The 17423-nt window shown below is 33.2% G+C and overlaps 2 protein-coding genes and 1 pseudogene across 2 annotated transcripts; 1 reads left to right on the top strand and 2 right to left on the bottom strand.

The window, feature by feature from the left end:
- Window positions 1–82: 82 nt before the first annotated feature.
- LOC125194632 (agamous-like MADS-box protein AGL80) lies at window positions 83–820 on the bottom strand. The gene has a single exon (XM_048092881.1). It carries the CDS (start codon window positions 818–820, stop codon window positions 83–85), a length of 738 nt encoding a protein of 245 aa, XP_047948838.1.
- A 3104-nt stretch (window positions 821–3924) lies between these two features.
- LOC125196817 (pectinesterase inhibitor 9 pseudogene) lies at window positions 3925–4739 on the top strand (annotated as a pseudogene).
- Window positions 4740–4848: 109 nt separating this feature from the next.
- Window positions 4849–9488, bottom strand: LOC125196813 (methionine aminopeptidase 1A-like). Its single transcript, XM_048095444.2, has 17 exons — window positions 9344–9488; window positions 9166–9250; window positions 8843–8893; window positions 8299–8481; window positions 8116–8191; window positions 7872–7919; window positions 7720–7764; window positions 7324–7423; window positions 7152–7203; window positions 7026–7067; window positions 6427–6488; window positions 6234–6332; window positions 5921–5994; window positions 5754–5823; window positions 5453–5518; window positions 5291–5379; window positions 4849–5147 (listed from the first exon to the last, which is right to left on the bottom strand). The coding sequence occupies exons 2-17, from the start codon at window positions 9237–9239 to the stop codon at window positions 5070–5072; spliced, it is 1209 nt and encodes a 402-aa protein (XP_047951401.1). The 5' UTR covers window positions 9240–9250; window positions 9344–9488; the 3' UTR covers window positions 4849–5069.
- Between the last annotated feature and the right edge of the window lie 7935 nt (window positions 9489–17423).

Genomic DNA, 17423 nt, shown 5'->3' with positions numbered 1-17423 from the left:
AAGATATATTGAGACCAAATATAAAAACATTCATTTCAAATTTAGGGTGGTAAAACATAACATAGCATAAGATGTATCTAAATCAAGGATAGAAATTGGTGGGCCACACACTTCCAAACTCATCAGGAACTCCACCCTGATTCCAGTTAGTAAAGGATCTTGCAACTTCAGTTGATCCTAACTCGATTCCTCTTGACATGCCAAAAGTGTTCTGGATGCCCGGGCCGAACCATCTGTCCTCTGTCGCCACAATTGAAGTAGTTGCAAAATCGCCACTTCTATGTTCTGCCATTGCTGTTATCATCTGGCTATGGTGTGGATTGTTAGTGCACATAAGCTGGCCTTGTGCCCCTGTAAGCTCATTGTATCTGTTTTCGAGCTTCTTCAGCTTTTCTTCCACAAACTGATCCAAACCATTTAGCTGCCTCACATCTAGCTCATTGAAGATTCCACCTTCAAAGAGTCGAGTCATGAGGAACCCCATTTCTGTTTCGTCATTCTTCTTTTGAAGTTTCAGCAATCTATCGGTCATGCTTTTCAATTTATCACTCAAGAATTTATCATGCAGAACCATTTTCTTGGGTCCGGGCTCTTTGGAACGAGCCATGAACTTCATGAGTCCATTCATAACCTGATCATGAGAGGGCCACAGGGTTGAATGTGACTCTTTCGGATCATTAACGATGATAACTATCTCTACGCCACACAACACTGATAGCTCATGTGCTTTCTTGAATAAGCTATCAAGTCTTCTTTTGAAAGTAGATTTTCTGACTCTCTCACTCAAAATTTGTGTATGCTTTGTTTTCTGGCGAGGCATGTTTAGTGGATTGACTGTTTTTTTCTGCAATGATTCCACTAGTATATATAGGAAAAAAAAATAGTTCAATTCTACACTTGATATAATATTGTAATAATTTCGATTTCCTTTCTTTACCCTTGTATTGTGTATAAATAAGTTTGAACGGTCTGATATGGTAAGTCTCTGAATTAGTCATTGAATTCAGAATTATACATATGAAGCATATGCAATATTTATGTCAGTTAGTATGATCCAAGAATAGTAGATATATAATTCATTGAAAACGACTTTGAATGCCGGAAGAATTTTGTTGTGAAATTATATTAATTTGTTTTGTTACAATAGATAGGAATCATAAATGGTAAATCTTTAACATATAATATGACTTTGACAGTCAAATACCCATTTTGGCATTCCTAGGAATTCTTTCATTGTAACATGTGACCTTTTTTCATAATTATGTGAATAACGAATAACTTCATATATCGACTATGATTAAACTTAAACCTCTAATTAATTTCTCTAACTTGTTAGATTATGGGATGGTAACTCTGATCAATTGCCAAACACACTATTCTGTATCATCTATTTGGTTCGGCCTTTATGATAAACAAGCTCTGTCACAGCCTTATTAGCTAGAACCAGTTTAGTTCATTTGAGGGTTTTAAACTTTGGTATTCATTTTGCTCAAACTAGATTCATGAAATTGCTTTTCTGTAGCTAATGAAAATTGTTCTTTATAAAGGTTACATTGCATATAGTAGTTGGTTGATCACAACATGTGTAAATGGCTGTATAGTGATGCAAAAGACTTTATGTTGAGACATCACGTTAAGTATTTATTTGTATCTTTGAATTATGCAAATTTTGTACTCCCTCCGTCCACCAGTAATCGTCCCGTTTGTTATTTTTGTCCGTCCACCAACAAATGACACCTTTGCTTTTTTAAAAAAAAACTTTTAATAATGGACTCCATATTCAACTAACTTTATCTCAATCACGTTTTATTATAAAACTACTACTCCACCAACTATTTCCACTCATTTTTCACTACATTTCTTAAAAGTCATGTCCGGTCAAACATGGTCTTGTATTCGTGGAGGGATGGAGGGAGTAATGTCTTGGCAGGAATCAAGATTTTATTTCTGAATTTTGACCGGCGAAGATGAGTTCAAATATGATCTTGTGTCGAATATATATCATGAATAATTGATGTACCAAATCAACTCGTTGTCAAGACTTTATTAGTATTATTTGAGGGCTTGTTTTTTTAAAATTAGTTAATTTAAGTTTAAATTCGAAGAAATTAGCTAGCAAAGCTTCTATTTCAACGGAGAACCAAGTTGATCATTAAAATGTGCATAATTTTAGAATGTACACTTGAATCATTTTGAATGAATAGGGAATTATAATCGATTGCTTTTTTTTATAAAATGAATCAAATCAAAGAAGAATAAAACACGCGTGAAATCTCAATAATATGACTAAAAATTTGCATGTTGTAGTTAATAAAAAGGGTTCAACAATATAAAAGAAGTAAATAGAATCCTTAAATCCGGATCGTAGTTATTTGAATTAGGTTATCGTTGAATGTCAAAATTTAATTAGCATGGAATGGGCCAACAAAATTGGTTAAACCCACGTGATTAATTTTAATTAATCCACCATTGTTGGTCGGTTTAAGTAAAGCCTTACCTGGCTGGATACACTTAAATCTGACGATAATATAAATATTTTAGCTTGTATACATAACATTACGATTCATTTTCTCTTTATATAGTAGCATTCAATTTATTATAAGGTGCGGGAATGGTGACTCTACACGTATGTTTTTATCACGGATTATGTAAATTAATAAGGAAAGAATGCACAAAATTATGATGATAACTAACGATATTATATTAAATTTGTTTAGTATTTGGAATACAAAAATTATGTACAACTTAGCAAAGCAAAGAAAATAAAACATAAAATTAATTTAAGCAATTACTTTCATATGGAAAAGTGTGTGGCTGAATTGTTTCTGTCATACTGTGCATCTGGTATCTCATTTTTAAGTTATTTGAATTATATTTTTATTAGTTGTTACAAGATCTGGGCGGCCAGCCAGTACATGATCATCGGTGAGAAGATCTAATTAATTACGAATTAATTAATCAATAACACACACACACACATTAACATAAGTCTGTTGATTGTTATTTGGTGCTCTCATTTTCCAAATTAAATAATTGCGTGTATTAATCACCTTTATTTTAGCATCATGCTGGTCAAATGGAAGCCTTGTTGAATATTTTTGTAGTGAAGAGATGGAGCAGAAGCCGACAGTATTGTAGTATAATCATTTTTCTAACCTTCTTACTATCAAATATTTTTCTTTCTAATACTTCTATGGTTTTCCGTCCGCCCACCAGATTATTTACGCAATATTATCCGTATTCACTTGATATGTACGATTTGTGACTCAATATATTGACAATTTATGATATATGAGTACAAATTTACAGATCAATATATAAAAAGTATTACGTATATTTATTTGTTAATTAATCAAATATGTGATCCATTACTACTCTAACATTTGGATCAAATTGAAAAAATAGTACTCCTAGTATAAGCTCTAGGATCGTCCATTGTTATGTTTACGTGTGATTAAAGGTTATGTCAAATGTCTAGTTTAATCTCTTGTTCGATTGTTTTTTCCTCAAAAGTCTAGCCTGTAATTTGAAAATAGATCATGCATCCCGGATCCAATCAAATTACATCTTAATTACACGCATGTTTTCTCACTAAAGTAGATTCACATCAAGGTTTTTGAGTGTTACTAAAGTAAGAATTCGATTAATTTTCAGACATTCTTCTTGAACTTCAAACTTTCTAAGACCAACTTTAGTCACTCAGTACTTTCCCACATGAATTGTGGTTTTTTACTTACTCCAAAATCAGGTCCAACCTGGTTCTAGGAAACTGCAAACACACATGGTCAATGCAATTAAAAAAACAATATTTATATTCTTGAATGCAATCTCATGCAAGCATGCTATATGGATTCAAATACTCTCTCTATATAAACCCCATAACAAGAATTTCATTATCACACAGATTAACACATTGCACATTCAAAGTCAAACTCCAAACCCAAAGTTTTCAATCTCCTCCCACTCACATCTACAATGGCAAAAACAATCACCTTCCTAGCACTCTCCCTTGTTGCCCTTACCCTAGTTCAAGCCCAGCACCCAGTCTCCCCACGTCGGGCTCGATCCAGGGCAAGGGCATTCATTGAGTCGCAATGTGAGACGACATTATATTCGAATTTATGTGTAAGGTGTTTATCACCTTATGTTTCTAGCTTCAGCAAAACATTGAGTCACCGGCAGCTAGCCCAGACAGCATTAAAAGTCACCCTGGCCAAAGCCGAGACAACACAAGCCTACATCACCCAAGTGGCCCAAAGGCTAAACCGGACCAAGGGCCCACAGATCCGATCCGTTAGGGAGTGTTTGGATCAGATAAATGATGGGGTGGATCAGCTCACAAGAAGCATCAAAGAGGCACAACACATAAAGGAAGGTGAGGAAAGCAGTGAGTTCACATGGCATGCAAGCAACGTCCAGACATGGATGAGCACTGCATTGACAGATGCAAGCATGTGCATCGATGGGATTTCAGGACGGACCATCGGGGGGAAGACAAAGGCCCTGATCAAAGCTAGAGTTCTTAATCTTCAACAGGTTACTAGCATTGCGCTGGCCTTGTTCAATAGATTTGCTGCAAGATTTAGGGTTGTAAATCCCTAGATTTATGACCCTTTCATGTTTCAAATTTTTGAGCATCTTAGATGCTTTCCAGTTGACTGAATTTGATTTGTTTGTTTTCTGATGGAAATTACAATTATGTGAAAAAGTAACATGTAAAGTATATATACATTGATTCAGGTTTCTAATATTTTTACATAAAAGGTGGTCACCACATATATAATTCTAAATAAAAATCCAACTATCAAATTCTAAATTGAGAAAAATTGTCAGCTTGGAAATGCCACATAAATTCAAGCTCTTTCGTTTGCTATCTTATTCTGTTTCTGAAAATTATACAAACATTTGGAAAATTTTAACTCAAAATTTGATAACCACCACACAAAGTACTATTACAACACCTTGCCACTCTCAACAAGTAAGCAACAAGAAAACTGCATTCCTCAAGCAGTTGCAAAATGTTGCTTGAATTATCTCACCAATAACCCCCTGAACCATAAATCCATCTATCATGGACTTGCCCAAGGAAATACTTTTGGAGACGATGGCAGGCGTGCCGTAAGAACTTCACATCCTGTATCTGTAACCTGCAAGATTCATGTAAAACAATTGTTCTAGTATCTGATATTGGTCAGGAAATTAGACATGGTGCAATACTGATCAATGAAGATTAAACATGTAAACTTCTATGGTGAATGTAGTGATATATAATGAGAACTTGAGCCTTTACCAGAAGTGTATGTTCAAATTGGGCACTGCATTTCCCATCTGCAGTTACAGAAGTCCATCCATCAGGCCACATCCGGTCGCGCCAAACACCTAACATGAAAGTGATTTAGATGAACACAGAAGATTCAAACACAGGGCAAAGGTTTAGCAACTAAATATCTACCAGAATTTATCATAGGTTCAATGGTAAATGTCTGTCCTGCTTTCATCACTCCAACAGCTTTATTTCCTGCTCGGGTTAAGGCCCCATGGGAAAGTGAAGTTACAAGATACTTAAAGATGATATGATACCTATACTCTCGGATCAAGAAAAAATCCTTATGCAAAAGACATCTCATGAGGTCATTTATCTCAGTCATTTGACTTTTTGAACGACAATTCATTAAAACAAACATGCCTTATTAGAAATATCCTCTTAACAAGCATGGTAAAAGTGTAACAGTACAATTCCATTTTTAGGATACTTGCATAATGGGGTATATTTGGAGCACAGTGGAAGAGCTCGCCAATTCCATGACCACAATAAGATTTCACCTGCAGAATGAGACAACATAGCATTTCTATATCAATAATGTCAAAAGTAAGTAAGAATGGAAGTTCATAGATTTACAAACAAGAGAAGCTCAATTACCACAGAGAAACCAGACATAGAAGCATGCCGGCTAATGATTTCCCCCATTTCCCGAAAACGCACCCCAGGTTTAACTATAGAGAGCATGAATAAGACACAATAAACAGTCAGCAGCATGATTCCGCAGATATTTAAAGCAGGGAAGCGAATGAACTTATGAAAGTAATAAACACTAGCAGCAACCATTAATTTAGAGATCACATGATCATTGAGTGAGAATTTGAGAAGTACACACGAAAATTGGGAAATCCAGAGAAAGAGAGCTAAATAATAAAAGAATGATGTACGAGACACAAAAGGGGCAAACACTTACCAGCTGCTATTGCTTTATCCAAGCATTCATATGTACACTGAACCAGCCGTTTAGATGCTTCATCAACATTACCCACAAAGAATGTTTCATTCAAGTCACCTGCATAAGCAGGCAAGCAAGAAAATATTTAGTCTGTACATAATGAACATATACATAATAACTATGATCTTGGGTTGGCTATGAATATCCTTACCATGTACCCCTTTATAATACACAGTCACATCTACATTTACAATATCACCATCCTCTAATATCCTGAACGACAGAAACAAATGCGAGTGAGAATGTACTTTCCCTGTATAGAATGATCACCCATGTTCATTACAAGTATTATACACAATGCCTGGGCCTATGGCGTTTTTACATACTCCATTCGTCCCTGAAGAGTATGCACTATTTCCTTTTTTGTCCGTCCCCAAAGAGTATGAACATTCCAATTTTGGAAACTCTCTTCTCTCTAATGAGATAGGACCCATTCTCCACTAGCAATATTTAAAAAACTTTCACTATCTCTCTTTCTTACTTTACCAGCCAATAATGCATTAAAACCCGTGCCGAACCCAAAGTTCATACTCTTTGGGGACGGAGGGAGTATATCTCAAAAGCAAAAGGTTGGCTTCATGGATGGTCCCAAGTGCTTGGGTCGAGGAGAAACAAGTTAAAGAGCAGCAGGAAAGTATTGAGGATTCATATGACCAAGTCACGAGAAGTGCATCAGATCAGACACCATATTTATGTGCTACACACTAGCACCTATCATACATATTTTTCTTGAATGAGTTCACAACATACCTTGCATCAGGAATCCCATGGCAGATAACTTCATTTACTGACCTGAGAGAGTTAAGAGTTCATATTGTGATGTATTTAGGGACTGCGAAGTGAATAATAGAAAAATTCAGAGTAAGGAATACCTACGTGCAGCAAGACTTTGGAAAGAAATGATAATTTAAAGGAGATGGATATCCTCCTGCACGAAAATTTAAAGTAAACACAGAAACACTATCTTCCAAAGAAACAACAAAATTCAGCAGGTAGAGATATACAGTGTGAAATGTGACTATGTGAGGGATGTAATTGTAAATCATACCAGCAGCAATAGTTGCTTCATGAACAACAGCATCAATCTCATCAGTAGTAATTCCAGGTCTTACTATCCGAGCAGCAGCATCCAAAACTTCCCTTGCAATCTGGAGGTAAGAATGCAAGGTTTAACAAGAAGTCAAAACTAGAATGCTGAATATATATTCTATACTGTATGCATAAAACAATAATAATGACTCTCGAGAAGACAAGTTGCAGTGAAATTTTGTTCCAGGCTTTCAGCTATACATTTACCAAGCGAGAGGTTTTTCTACTAACTTATTAGTGTTTAGTGTTTGGCTGCGTGCATGGTGTGTGTTTCTCCTCCAACTCCCATATTTTCAATTAGATGAACATGTATGCATAATTTTTTTATTGGGAACAGAACAATCAAGATGCTTACCCGGCAAGTTTCTCTCATTCTCTCAATTTGCTCTGGAGTCTTGATCTTCATAAATTATATCATGGAACGCAAATGGATTAGTCATATCCAGTTCACCAAAAATAACAAGTCAGACTGTCAAAAGTGCACATAACTCAGAGACTGCTGACTACCTCAACAACATGTTGCAGATCACTGTTGGGCTCAATTTTTGGAATTCCCTGAAAATGATTGAAAATGTAGATGTCAATGCACTTGATATAGGCAGGAGAATTAGCAGAATAGCAAGGATGTCCTTTAACTGGAGAAAGTCCTAGTGAACATCAATCAACCTAATACCTAAATAAGCCATTAATACTATATACAGTATAAAAATAAAAAATTCGAAGACACAGTTATATAAACTAAGAAACTTACATCAATAGCCCAGTCAGGTAGATCAATATGAGCAGGCACAAAACGTTTCTGCGATATTGGATATGGCCTTAATGGTCTGAAAAGGAAGAGTAAAAAACAGAGTAAAAGTTGAGCTAAATTTTTGTAGTTGGAGAAGAAGCATTCTTTTTAGAGGGGTGGGATAGGAGTTGAAGTAATTATTACCCTGTCCAGTCAAAATACGGCATTTTTGGTGTCCGAGATTGTCCTTTGCGCATGCAGTAAAGCCAGCCATCATTGGGCAGGCCCGAATTTCTTTCACTAGAATTTTCAGATGCAGGGGAAGAATTTGAATTTGAGTGAACAGATTTATGAGAACTCCAGGATGCCTTGAAACAGTCTTGGGAACTGGAAGGACAATGATTTCTATCAATAATAGGCATTAACATCAATATTGCAGCCAATTCCATACTGAATGGAAGCCCAATTAACATTAGTGTGTCATACATTCAATGTCAGACTGTCTTCTTAGAGGATAATACGTCTAAAACCAACTAGATACTCCATTCCAATAAATTAAACTCTCAATTATCATTTATCATCATCTGACCTACTTTATTTGTCTAATATACTAACTGTGAACAATTTCTAAGCTCAAAAAACATATATGATCCAATTTCAACGAACATACAACTAGCAGTTAGTGAAAATCTAGGTCCGGTTCATCCAAAAAAATACTTCTTTCCAAAAGTGGAGCCAAAGAACGAACCAGAAAGCGGCACCTTGACGAGGAAGCTTTAGTTGTACGCACTTGGGGCATCTGTAAGCAGCAAAAACCAACATGAATAGAGCACAGACCATAGCACGCCAACACACTGATCAAATTTCCAAAACATTGATAGTAATAAATCTATAACTAATAAAGAAAAAACCCACCGGCAGTCACCAGCAAAGCAAATTAACGAAACAATACATCATTTTCCATGCAAAATGAGATTATATTCAAGGGTTGCGATTAAGATTCAATCCACGCCGTAAATGATAAAATTAAAAATAGCAGAGAAAATGAAGAAAGAATTTCATAATTCATACTGCAGATGAGCTGGTTCGCCGCATCTAGCACAAGATAAGCCCGTGTTTTCTACAGCATCTGATCCACCTGCCATCTTTTTTCTAACTGCATCAACCACAAATTCATTAGAAAAATATTAACAGATACCTCCACTCATCCAATGCTTATCGAAATCAAACAGTATGCCGAGATTATTACCTTAGCAATTGTGCGTTTTAGAGAAAAATAAGACGACTAGGGTTTTTGGGCGAAATTCTCAAAACAGAGTGTTTCTTTTCACTCTGGACAAAGGGAAGGGAAAGATGCATATCATCATATTAAAACATATTTTGATTTGATAATGTATTTTCTTGTAAAATTATTGCAATCAACATTTATTTATTCATTCATAGTAAACCTTTTAGATAGCAGAACTATCATTTTTGTAATTTAGTTTTTCGTAAAAGAATTTACATTAGACACTTAAATTTTTATTTTTTATTGCATCTATTTAAGTACTTATTGTAAAATCTCCTTCCGTCCCCAAAGAATATGAACAATAGTAGAAATAATATTAGTGGAAAGTAAGGTCTATATTATTGTAATGGTATAGGTTGTTAATGGTGATGGTATAGTTGTAAATAAAATAATGTATAAGGGTAATATTTTGTTCGACTTTTTCAAAATAAAAAAGTTCATATTTTTCATGGATAGACAAAAAAGAAAATAGTTCATACTCTTTGGGAATGGAGGGAATACGAAAAAAAATCCATTACAAAAATAAAATATATTTTTAAGTATTTTTTAAATGAGGGCAAAATTGTCGATAAACTATATATCCACTAATATGCTTCATTCAAAGAATTTCAAGAATAATACTCCCTCCGTCCCATTAAAGATGACCCACTTTTTTTTTTCCCAACCAAGATGACTCATTACTTAAAATGGAAACATCTTTATCTCTACTTTATCCCCTCTCTCTTACTTTACTCTCTCCATTTAACACACAAAATAAAGTTGCATAAAATCTCGTACCGCCCAAGAAAGAGGTCATCTTCCTTGGAACGGATGGAGTATTAAATACTTCATCGAGTCACCTTCTTTGTGATTTTTGTTTCAGTCAATTTTCATTTTACTTTTTTTTCTTATTTTTTTCTTTTATCATTTTGTTATTCTTTTTTTCTTCTCATTATGTATTCTAAAACATTTAAAATCATATTGAATTTAATAACTTCTAAATATTGATTGTGGTAAATTAAAGATATGATTATGTTATTATTATTTTATATAACTATGAATCTAAGTTTTAAATACATGAGTGATTATTGGATTAAATCCTAAAATATTGGATTTGTACCAAAAAATTATCTTAAATTTTTTCAATATAGAGTGAACTATATAAATAGTATATGATATTTGTCTCACATAAAATGGTACATGATTTTTGTTTTATACCATTTTTGGTTCTTGTGACAAAAATAACCCTAAGTGCCAAGAATGTGATTTTTGAGCCATAGAGGGTATACATGGAAATTTCAATTAAATACAAAAAATGTGATTTTTTTCCCCTTTCTTCTTTCCTTTTTTTCTTAGTTTCTAGAGTAAAGGCTAAATGTGGTCCCTAACATATGGTCGTTTTATCAATTTGGTCATTAACATTATCTTTTTTATTATTTGATCCCTCACAAATAAACTCGGACCCGAATCGGTCCTCACTTAACAAAACCGTCAAAAAATAGACGGTGACCGCAATTTGACTATATTAAATTACTAATGGTAATTAATTATACGTAATTATAATTCTTTTCCTATTAGCAAAATTGGAAAAAAGATAGTATCAGTTGCAAAATGAAATGAATAATTTGTAATTTAATAGGAATTAAGAATTATAATTAGGTATAATTAATTACCATTAATAATTTAATATAGTCAAATTGCAATCACCGTCTATTTTTTGACGGTTCTGTTAAGTGAGGACCGATTTGGGTCCGAGTTTATTTATGAGTGACTAAATAATCAAAATGATAATGTTAAGGACCAAATTGATAAAACGACCATATGTTAGGGACCACATTTGGCCTTTACTCTAGTTTCTATTTCCTCTTCTTTCTTTTTTCTTTCTTTTCTTTAATTTTTTAGTATTTTATATATGCACCTAATTCACATTCACAATTTAAACTATAGAAAAACCACCTAATTAAATCAATAGTTTAAACTAATAAAATCAATTAAATATTTTTAATTTGTTTTATACCTATTTAAAAATATTCAATCATTTACATCATTATAAATATAATTCATAATTTTAGATTTTATTATGATTATATTGATTAGTTATTAATAAGATAAAATAATAATATTAATTATTATTCTTATTATAATTTAATATTATATAATTCATATTTAAATAAGTTATTATGAATATTTATTAATTACGAGTTATTATTATTATTATTATTATTATTATTATTATTATTACTCCATCTGTTCCATAGTAATAGAGACATTTTGCCATTTTGGTACGTTCCACAGAAATAGAGTCATTTCTCTTTTTAGTAAAAGTCAACACATTTTTCCACATACTTTACTCTCTCTTACTTTCTCTCTTCATCTCTCTACCTTTTTCATTTTCCACTTTATTCTTCCTTTACTTAACTCATCTAACAAAATTTTTCTTAATCTCCGTACCAAAAAGAAACGTCTCCATTACTATGGAACGGAGGGAGTATAATATAATAATAATTAAATACTCCATCCGTCCCAGATTTATAGTCACATTTTGCCATAAAAGTCCGTCCCACATTTATAGTCACATTTAGAATTTTCCATATTTGGACATAAAATTTTACCCCATTATTCACTAAAATTACACCCAAATGCCATTATCTACATTAAAATAAATCAAAACAAAAATAAAAAATCCAAAATTCAAAAAGGGACCCACCTTCAACCAACTCATTTCATTTATTACACACTCCATCATCCCACTTCATTTATTACACACTTCATCATCTCACTCCACCATCTCATTTCATTTATTACATACTCCACCTCTCACTTCATTAATTACACATTCCATCAATTCCTTAAAACTCGTGCCATAACTAAATGCGACTATAAATCTGGGACGGAGGGAGTATAATAAAACTATAACTATAATTAAGTATGAGTCATAAGTTGAGATACATTAAAAAAAATAAATTAAATATTAATTTAAAACCTCATAATAATGATGTTAATAATAATAAATAAAGTATAGAAGAAAAAAGATAGAGAAGATATATATATCATTTTTTAACTCCTCTTTTCGTGTATGCCCAAAAATGCCCTCCACGACTAAAATGTGAAAATGTGATTTTTAGGGGGTCTTTTAGAATGAAAATTAGTATTAGGTACTAAAAAAGTGACTTTTAGATAATAAAAACGATATAAAACAAAGATCAGGTATCATTTTTGTGCGAAAGTAAAAGATCATGTACTATTTATATAGTTCATTCTTCAATATATTAATAAAATTCCCAAAAATAAATATATCAGATTGACAATAATATTTTAATAAAAATAATACTCCCTCCGCCCAGAAAAAACAGATCACTTTTGCCATTTTGGGACGTCCACAAAAAATAGATCACTTTCTAAAAATGGAAAGTTTATCTGTCATACTTTTCCCACTTTTTCTTCCCTCTCTCATACTTTATTCACTTGTTCTCCCTATCTCTCTTACTTTACCTACTTTTTCTCTTCATCTATCTTACTTTACCAATTCTACATTAAAACCCGTGCCGAACAACAATAGATCTATTGTTTGTGGACGGAGGGAGTATGTAAAAGCATTTATCAACACAATTTAAAAAGGACATATTTAAATAATTTTGGATTTTGGATTTTTGTAATTAATTTAATTTAAATTTAAATTTTGAGAAAATTAAACCTTCATTAATAGAATTACTTCAATTATAGTTAGGACTTGTAAATATACCGAAAAAACGGCATATCAATCGTATGATACCGTATAAAAAATATTGAATTTCCGGTATACCAAAAATTCGGTACGATACAATACCGCATCGTAAGTTTTCGATACGATAACGATATGAATTTTCCTTTTACCGCGGTATATCGTTTTATATCGAATATACGATATATATCGATATTATCGGTATACCGAAATATTACAAAAATGAATACACATTGAATTATCGATACTATACCGTTTATACTGATAATAATAATAATACTATAATTTAGTTTTTTAAGATTAAAAGTTTAAATCATAAATAGATATTCATTTAATTTATTTATATATGCAAAAATATTTATTGGAAACCCTAAAATCATAAATAGATATCCATTTAATTTCGATATACCGTTCAGAACGGGGTACCGAAGTTCTGTACAATATACCGAATTTCGATACGGTAACTGTATAGATATTAAATTTAGGTATACCAAAATCCGATATGCCGAAACTTTCGATACGGTAATGATATAAAATTCTTTGATACTGATATTTTCGATACGATAACGATATAAAATTTTCGATACAATATACCGTATCGACCCAGCCCTAGACAATCCTATGCTATCAAGATTGTTCCCTTATGCAATCTCTGTGAAAAACATATCTTCCCGTGTGCATTTTATTCTTCTCATTTTTTATTTATTTTGTTGGTATTTATTTACATATGCAATCTTTATTTTGAGAAAAAAATGTCAGCAATATTTATTTTTTCTTGTTAGCAGACATTATTTCAAATTTATCCAATCATCTTAAGATTGCATATAATTTGTTTTTTTTTTTTTAACAATGAAACTAAGTCACTCTTTCATGTTTCATCCAAACATGTTATTTTCTTATTTTGTTTTTTTAGTTATCTGATATTATTTCAAATTCATTCTTCTCTTATTTTATTTCTTTTGTTGTTAACTATTGAACTACTCTTTCAAGTTCATCCAAATACGTTGTTATCTTATTCCGTCTTTTGTTTATTGTGAGATTAGGCTCTTTCAAGATCTTCCAAACATCTTAAGATGTTACAAGGCTTGGGTTGAGCAATCTGTACCTAGATTTTGCATGCACCGAACAGTTGAAACGTATTCATAAACAATACAACTTTGAATGTGGAAAGTCTCCCACACACTTCCTCTATCTAACTCATGGAGGAGTGTGAAGGGTGAGTGTTTAGTGGAGTAATTTTTATTGATATGAATTTGTCTACCCTGCTATCCTTGAAGAAACTTGATGTTGAAACTGTCTTCGTTGACTGCTTAAAAGGATTGGAGTATATTCACTCCAAAAATATCTCATACACGACGACATATCATCCCCCTAAGGGTTGGGAATTATACCAATATATCGGAATACCGGACTTACCGTACCAAAAAAATACTGAAAATACCGATTTTTCGGTGTACCATAGTTTTCGGTACGGTAACGGTATTAGATTTCCTATACTGCGGGTATACTGAATCTTTGGTATACCGGTATATACCGACATACCAAAACGTTGATATATACCGACTGTAACAATCCAACTTTTCTTATCATTTTAGTTGTTCTCGAAAGGACGTAAATTTTCAAGCCGAATTAAATCTTTGTTTGCTTTCAACTCTTAAATGATAAGAAAAGTTGGGAGATTTAATGGGATATTAAAGCAATATCCCATTAAATCTTTGTTTGCTTTGAAGCCGAATTAAATCTTTATTTTAATTCACCGATCAATATCCCATTAAATCTCCCAGCAAATATGCACGATTTATACATGTCTCCTTTCCATTTTCTCTTCCAAATTCACAAATAAAATTCAAGCAAAGAAATGAGGGAATGAGCAGAAAATTTCCAAGAGGGTTTATAAAGCTTTCCCATGAAGTTTCAATTTAGAATAGGCAATCTTCTGTCTCAACTTTTTATTTAATTTTATTTTCTATATCATTACATAAAGCATAACTTACATAAATTATAAAGAACAAATCATCAATTATCCCAAATCCACCACCACCAAAGCTACTGAACTTGACAACAATAAAGGCATAGCTTGTCAGCAAACTTGAAGTCCCATAACTTGAACATGATAATTTTCAAACCTTAGTTAAATGTAAAAGAAACAAAAAGAGCAAGAGTAAAGACGTAACTTCTGGTCAAGGGGTTGACCGACGACAGCGCAAATCCGAGCAGACAGCAACAAGCCGCGACAATGAGAGCTCGGCAGTGAGTTTCCACGGAAGGCGACGACGACGAGCTTGCTGGAAAAATGGGCGCTCATTGTGAGAGACGGCGTGGCCCTGTGCAGAGGAGATGTACATGGCGCTGTGAACGGCCGAGCAGCTGGAGGCGGGCCGGAGACTTTGCAAATCCAGAAACCAGCATTGGCGAGGTGGAATTGGCTGGAGACGGCACTGAGACGCCAAGCGTTGAGAATCACTAAGAGAGAGAAGTAGAGACTTGGTTCTCTATGAATTTCACACCTGAAAGAGATGAGAAACAGAGGTGCGCCAATGAGGAGTCACCAACGGCCTGATGGCATCGGCTGGAGCACTCGTCGGCGGCGGTGGTTGAGAGAAAGAGGAAGAGAAGCAGATATGCGATTCTGTGGTTTTCAAATTGTTGGAGAAGGGGAAGACGGACGTGTAAAATTTGATGAACTAATTTAGTTATGTTGGACTCCCTTTGGCAAATTAATTAAGTAATTGAAAGGGACTTGGGCCATGTACACATGTGACCGTGGAAGGTGGCCACCTTCTATGACACAAAGATGATGTAGGGGAAGTCGTTGGGATGTGGCCACCTCTCCAGCTGGAAAAAGATGTAGGTGACCGTGGAAGAGCACCATCTCCATGGCACTTGGTGTTTAGATATGACAGAAGTACATAAAGAACATAGATATGCGTTAAACCCTAAAGCAGAAATCATTGGAAAGATGTAAAGACAATAGCTTTCAAATTAAGATTAAATTTTTTTCTATAAGTACCAACTCAAAAAAACAAAATCAGAAAGCTTAAATCATAATGAACATGGAAAAGATGCTGTCGGACATCGCCACAGGCCGGCAGGGCTGGTGAAGGAGGGTGACCGGTGAGGCAACGCAGTGGATCGGCGAGGGAATGTGGTATGCCACATTAGGCAGAATGAAGGTAATCTTGCTACATAAATAACCATATCATGAGCCATTAAATAAAATGCAGAAACTATAGTATAAGAAACAAAGTATTTGAAACAAAACAAGATAATCTCATACATTGATGAGGTGAGCTGGAGTTGGGAGTTTGAAGAGGGGTTGTGGAAGTGGAGCTTAGGGCGGTCTCTCCATTACCTGTCTTGGTCTCAAACATGATTTGGGGCGTTGTGTTCCCAATGGCTGATTTCACCACAACACGGTGGAGGAGCGGCGAGGGAGGGCGGAAGGAGCGACGGCAAGAAAGGTTTGTCGAGCGACGGCGAGAAAGGTTTGTCGTAAGATCTAATTAATTTAGTACAAAAATCTATAATTGATATATTGGGTGTACAATTATTGCTTGCTAACTTCTAATTTTTGTATCGAATTCTAAACTAAAATTGGGTCTACTATATTATTATGTCTTAAAAGTTAAATTTTAATTTTGACACGTAATTTAATTTTTACTAATATACTACTATTAAATTAAATTCTTATTAAACTAAGTAATTAAATTATATACGTACTTACTTCCTTTTGTTTTGCCTTCTATTTGGGTCAATATTGAAATTATTCATTGTTGCAAGCTTCTTTTCCAGATAAATTCACAATCTAAAGTCACTATGTTTATAGTATAAATTATAGAATTAGAATATTTAAAATTAATCTTAACTTATAAAGTTTGTTATGACTTCTTATACCCATAGAAGTAATGTAAATTGTCAAATTATTCAAAACAAACAAAATGTATAATATGATATCGACATTTTAAGTGGCAATTTACTTTTATACATATATATATGGCAAAAATAAGAAATTTATCCTTTTTCAACATTAACAATGGATATCATGTTATGTTTTGGTCTAAAATTAAATATTAAAAAAAGTAATCAACTAAGATGTGTTTATTAGATGATTCAAATTTTTTAACTTGAGATCATCAGAACTATAGTTTATTAACATGAAATTTATTTTAAGTTTTATTATATTTGAAGTAAAAAAAGTAATAATAATAATAATAATAATATTTTTAAAGTAATAAATTGTATAATATGTGAAGAAAATGGATAAAAACATGATCAAAACAATAATAATATCTTGGTTAATTTTAGTATCACTGACAAATAACATACCTACAAAATAGGTTA

Source organism: Salvia hispanica, chromosome 4, assembly GCF_029641045.1.
Source record: "Salvia hispanica isolate PSC_SH4W2 chromosome 4, Shi_PSC_v1, whole genome shotgun sequence".
NCBI classification, from domain to species: Eukaryota; Viridiplantae; Streptophyta; class Magnoliopsida; order Lamiales; family Lamiaceae; genus Salvia; species Salvia hispanica.
The sequence above is the reverse complement of the archived record's forward strand: the minus strand, read 5'-3'. Positions and strand labels throughout refer to the sequence as shown.

Bases quoted from the DNA above. Each gene is read 5' to 3' on its own strand.
- LOC125196813 (XM_048095444.2), bottom strand. From the start codon at position 9,239: ATGGCAGGTGGATCAGATGCTGTAGAAAACACGGGCTTATCTTGTGCT. The intron at 8,192-8,298 runs GTAATAATTACT...CTTCCTTTTCAG, and splicing joins CCGTATTTTGACTGGACAGG to ACCATTAAGGCCATATCCAA. The intron at 5,380-5,452 runs GTAGATATTTAG...CTTTCATGTTAG, and splicing joins TGAACCTATGATAAATTCTG to GTGTTTGGCGCGACCGGATG.
- LOC125194632 (XM_048092881.1), bottom strand. From the start codon at position 820: ATGCCTCGCCAGAAAACAAAGCATACACAAATTTTGAGTGAGAGAGTC.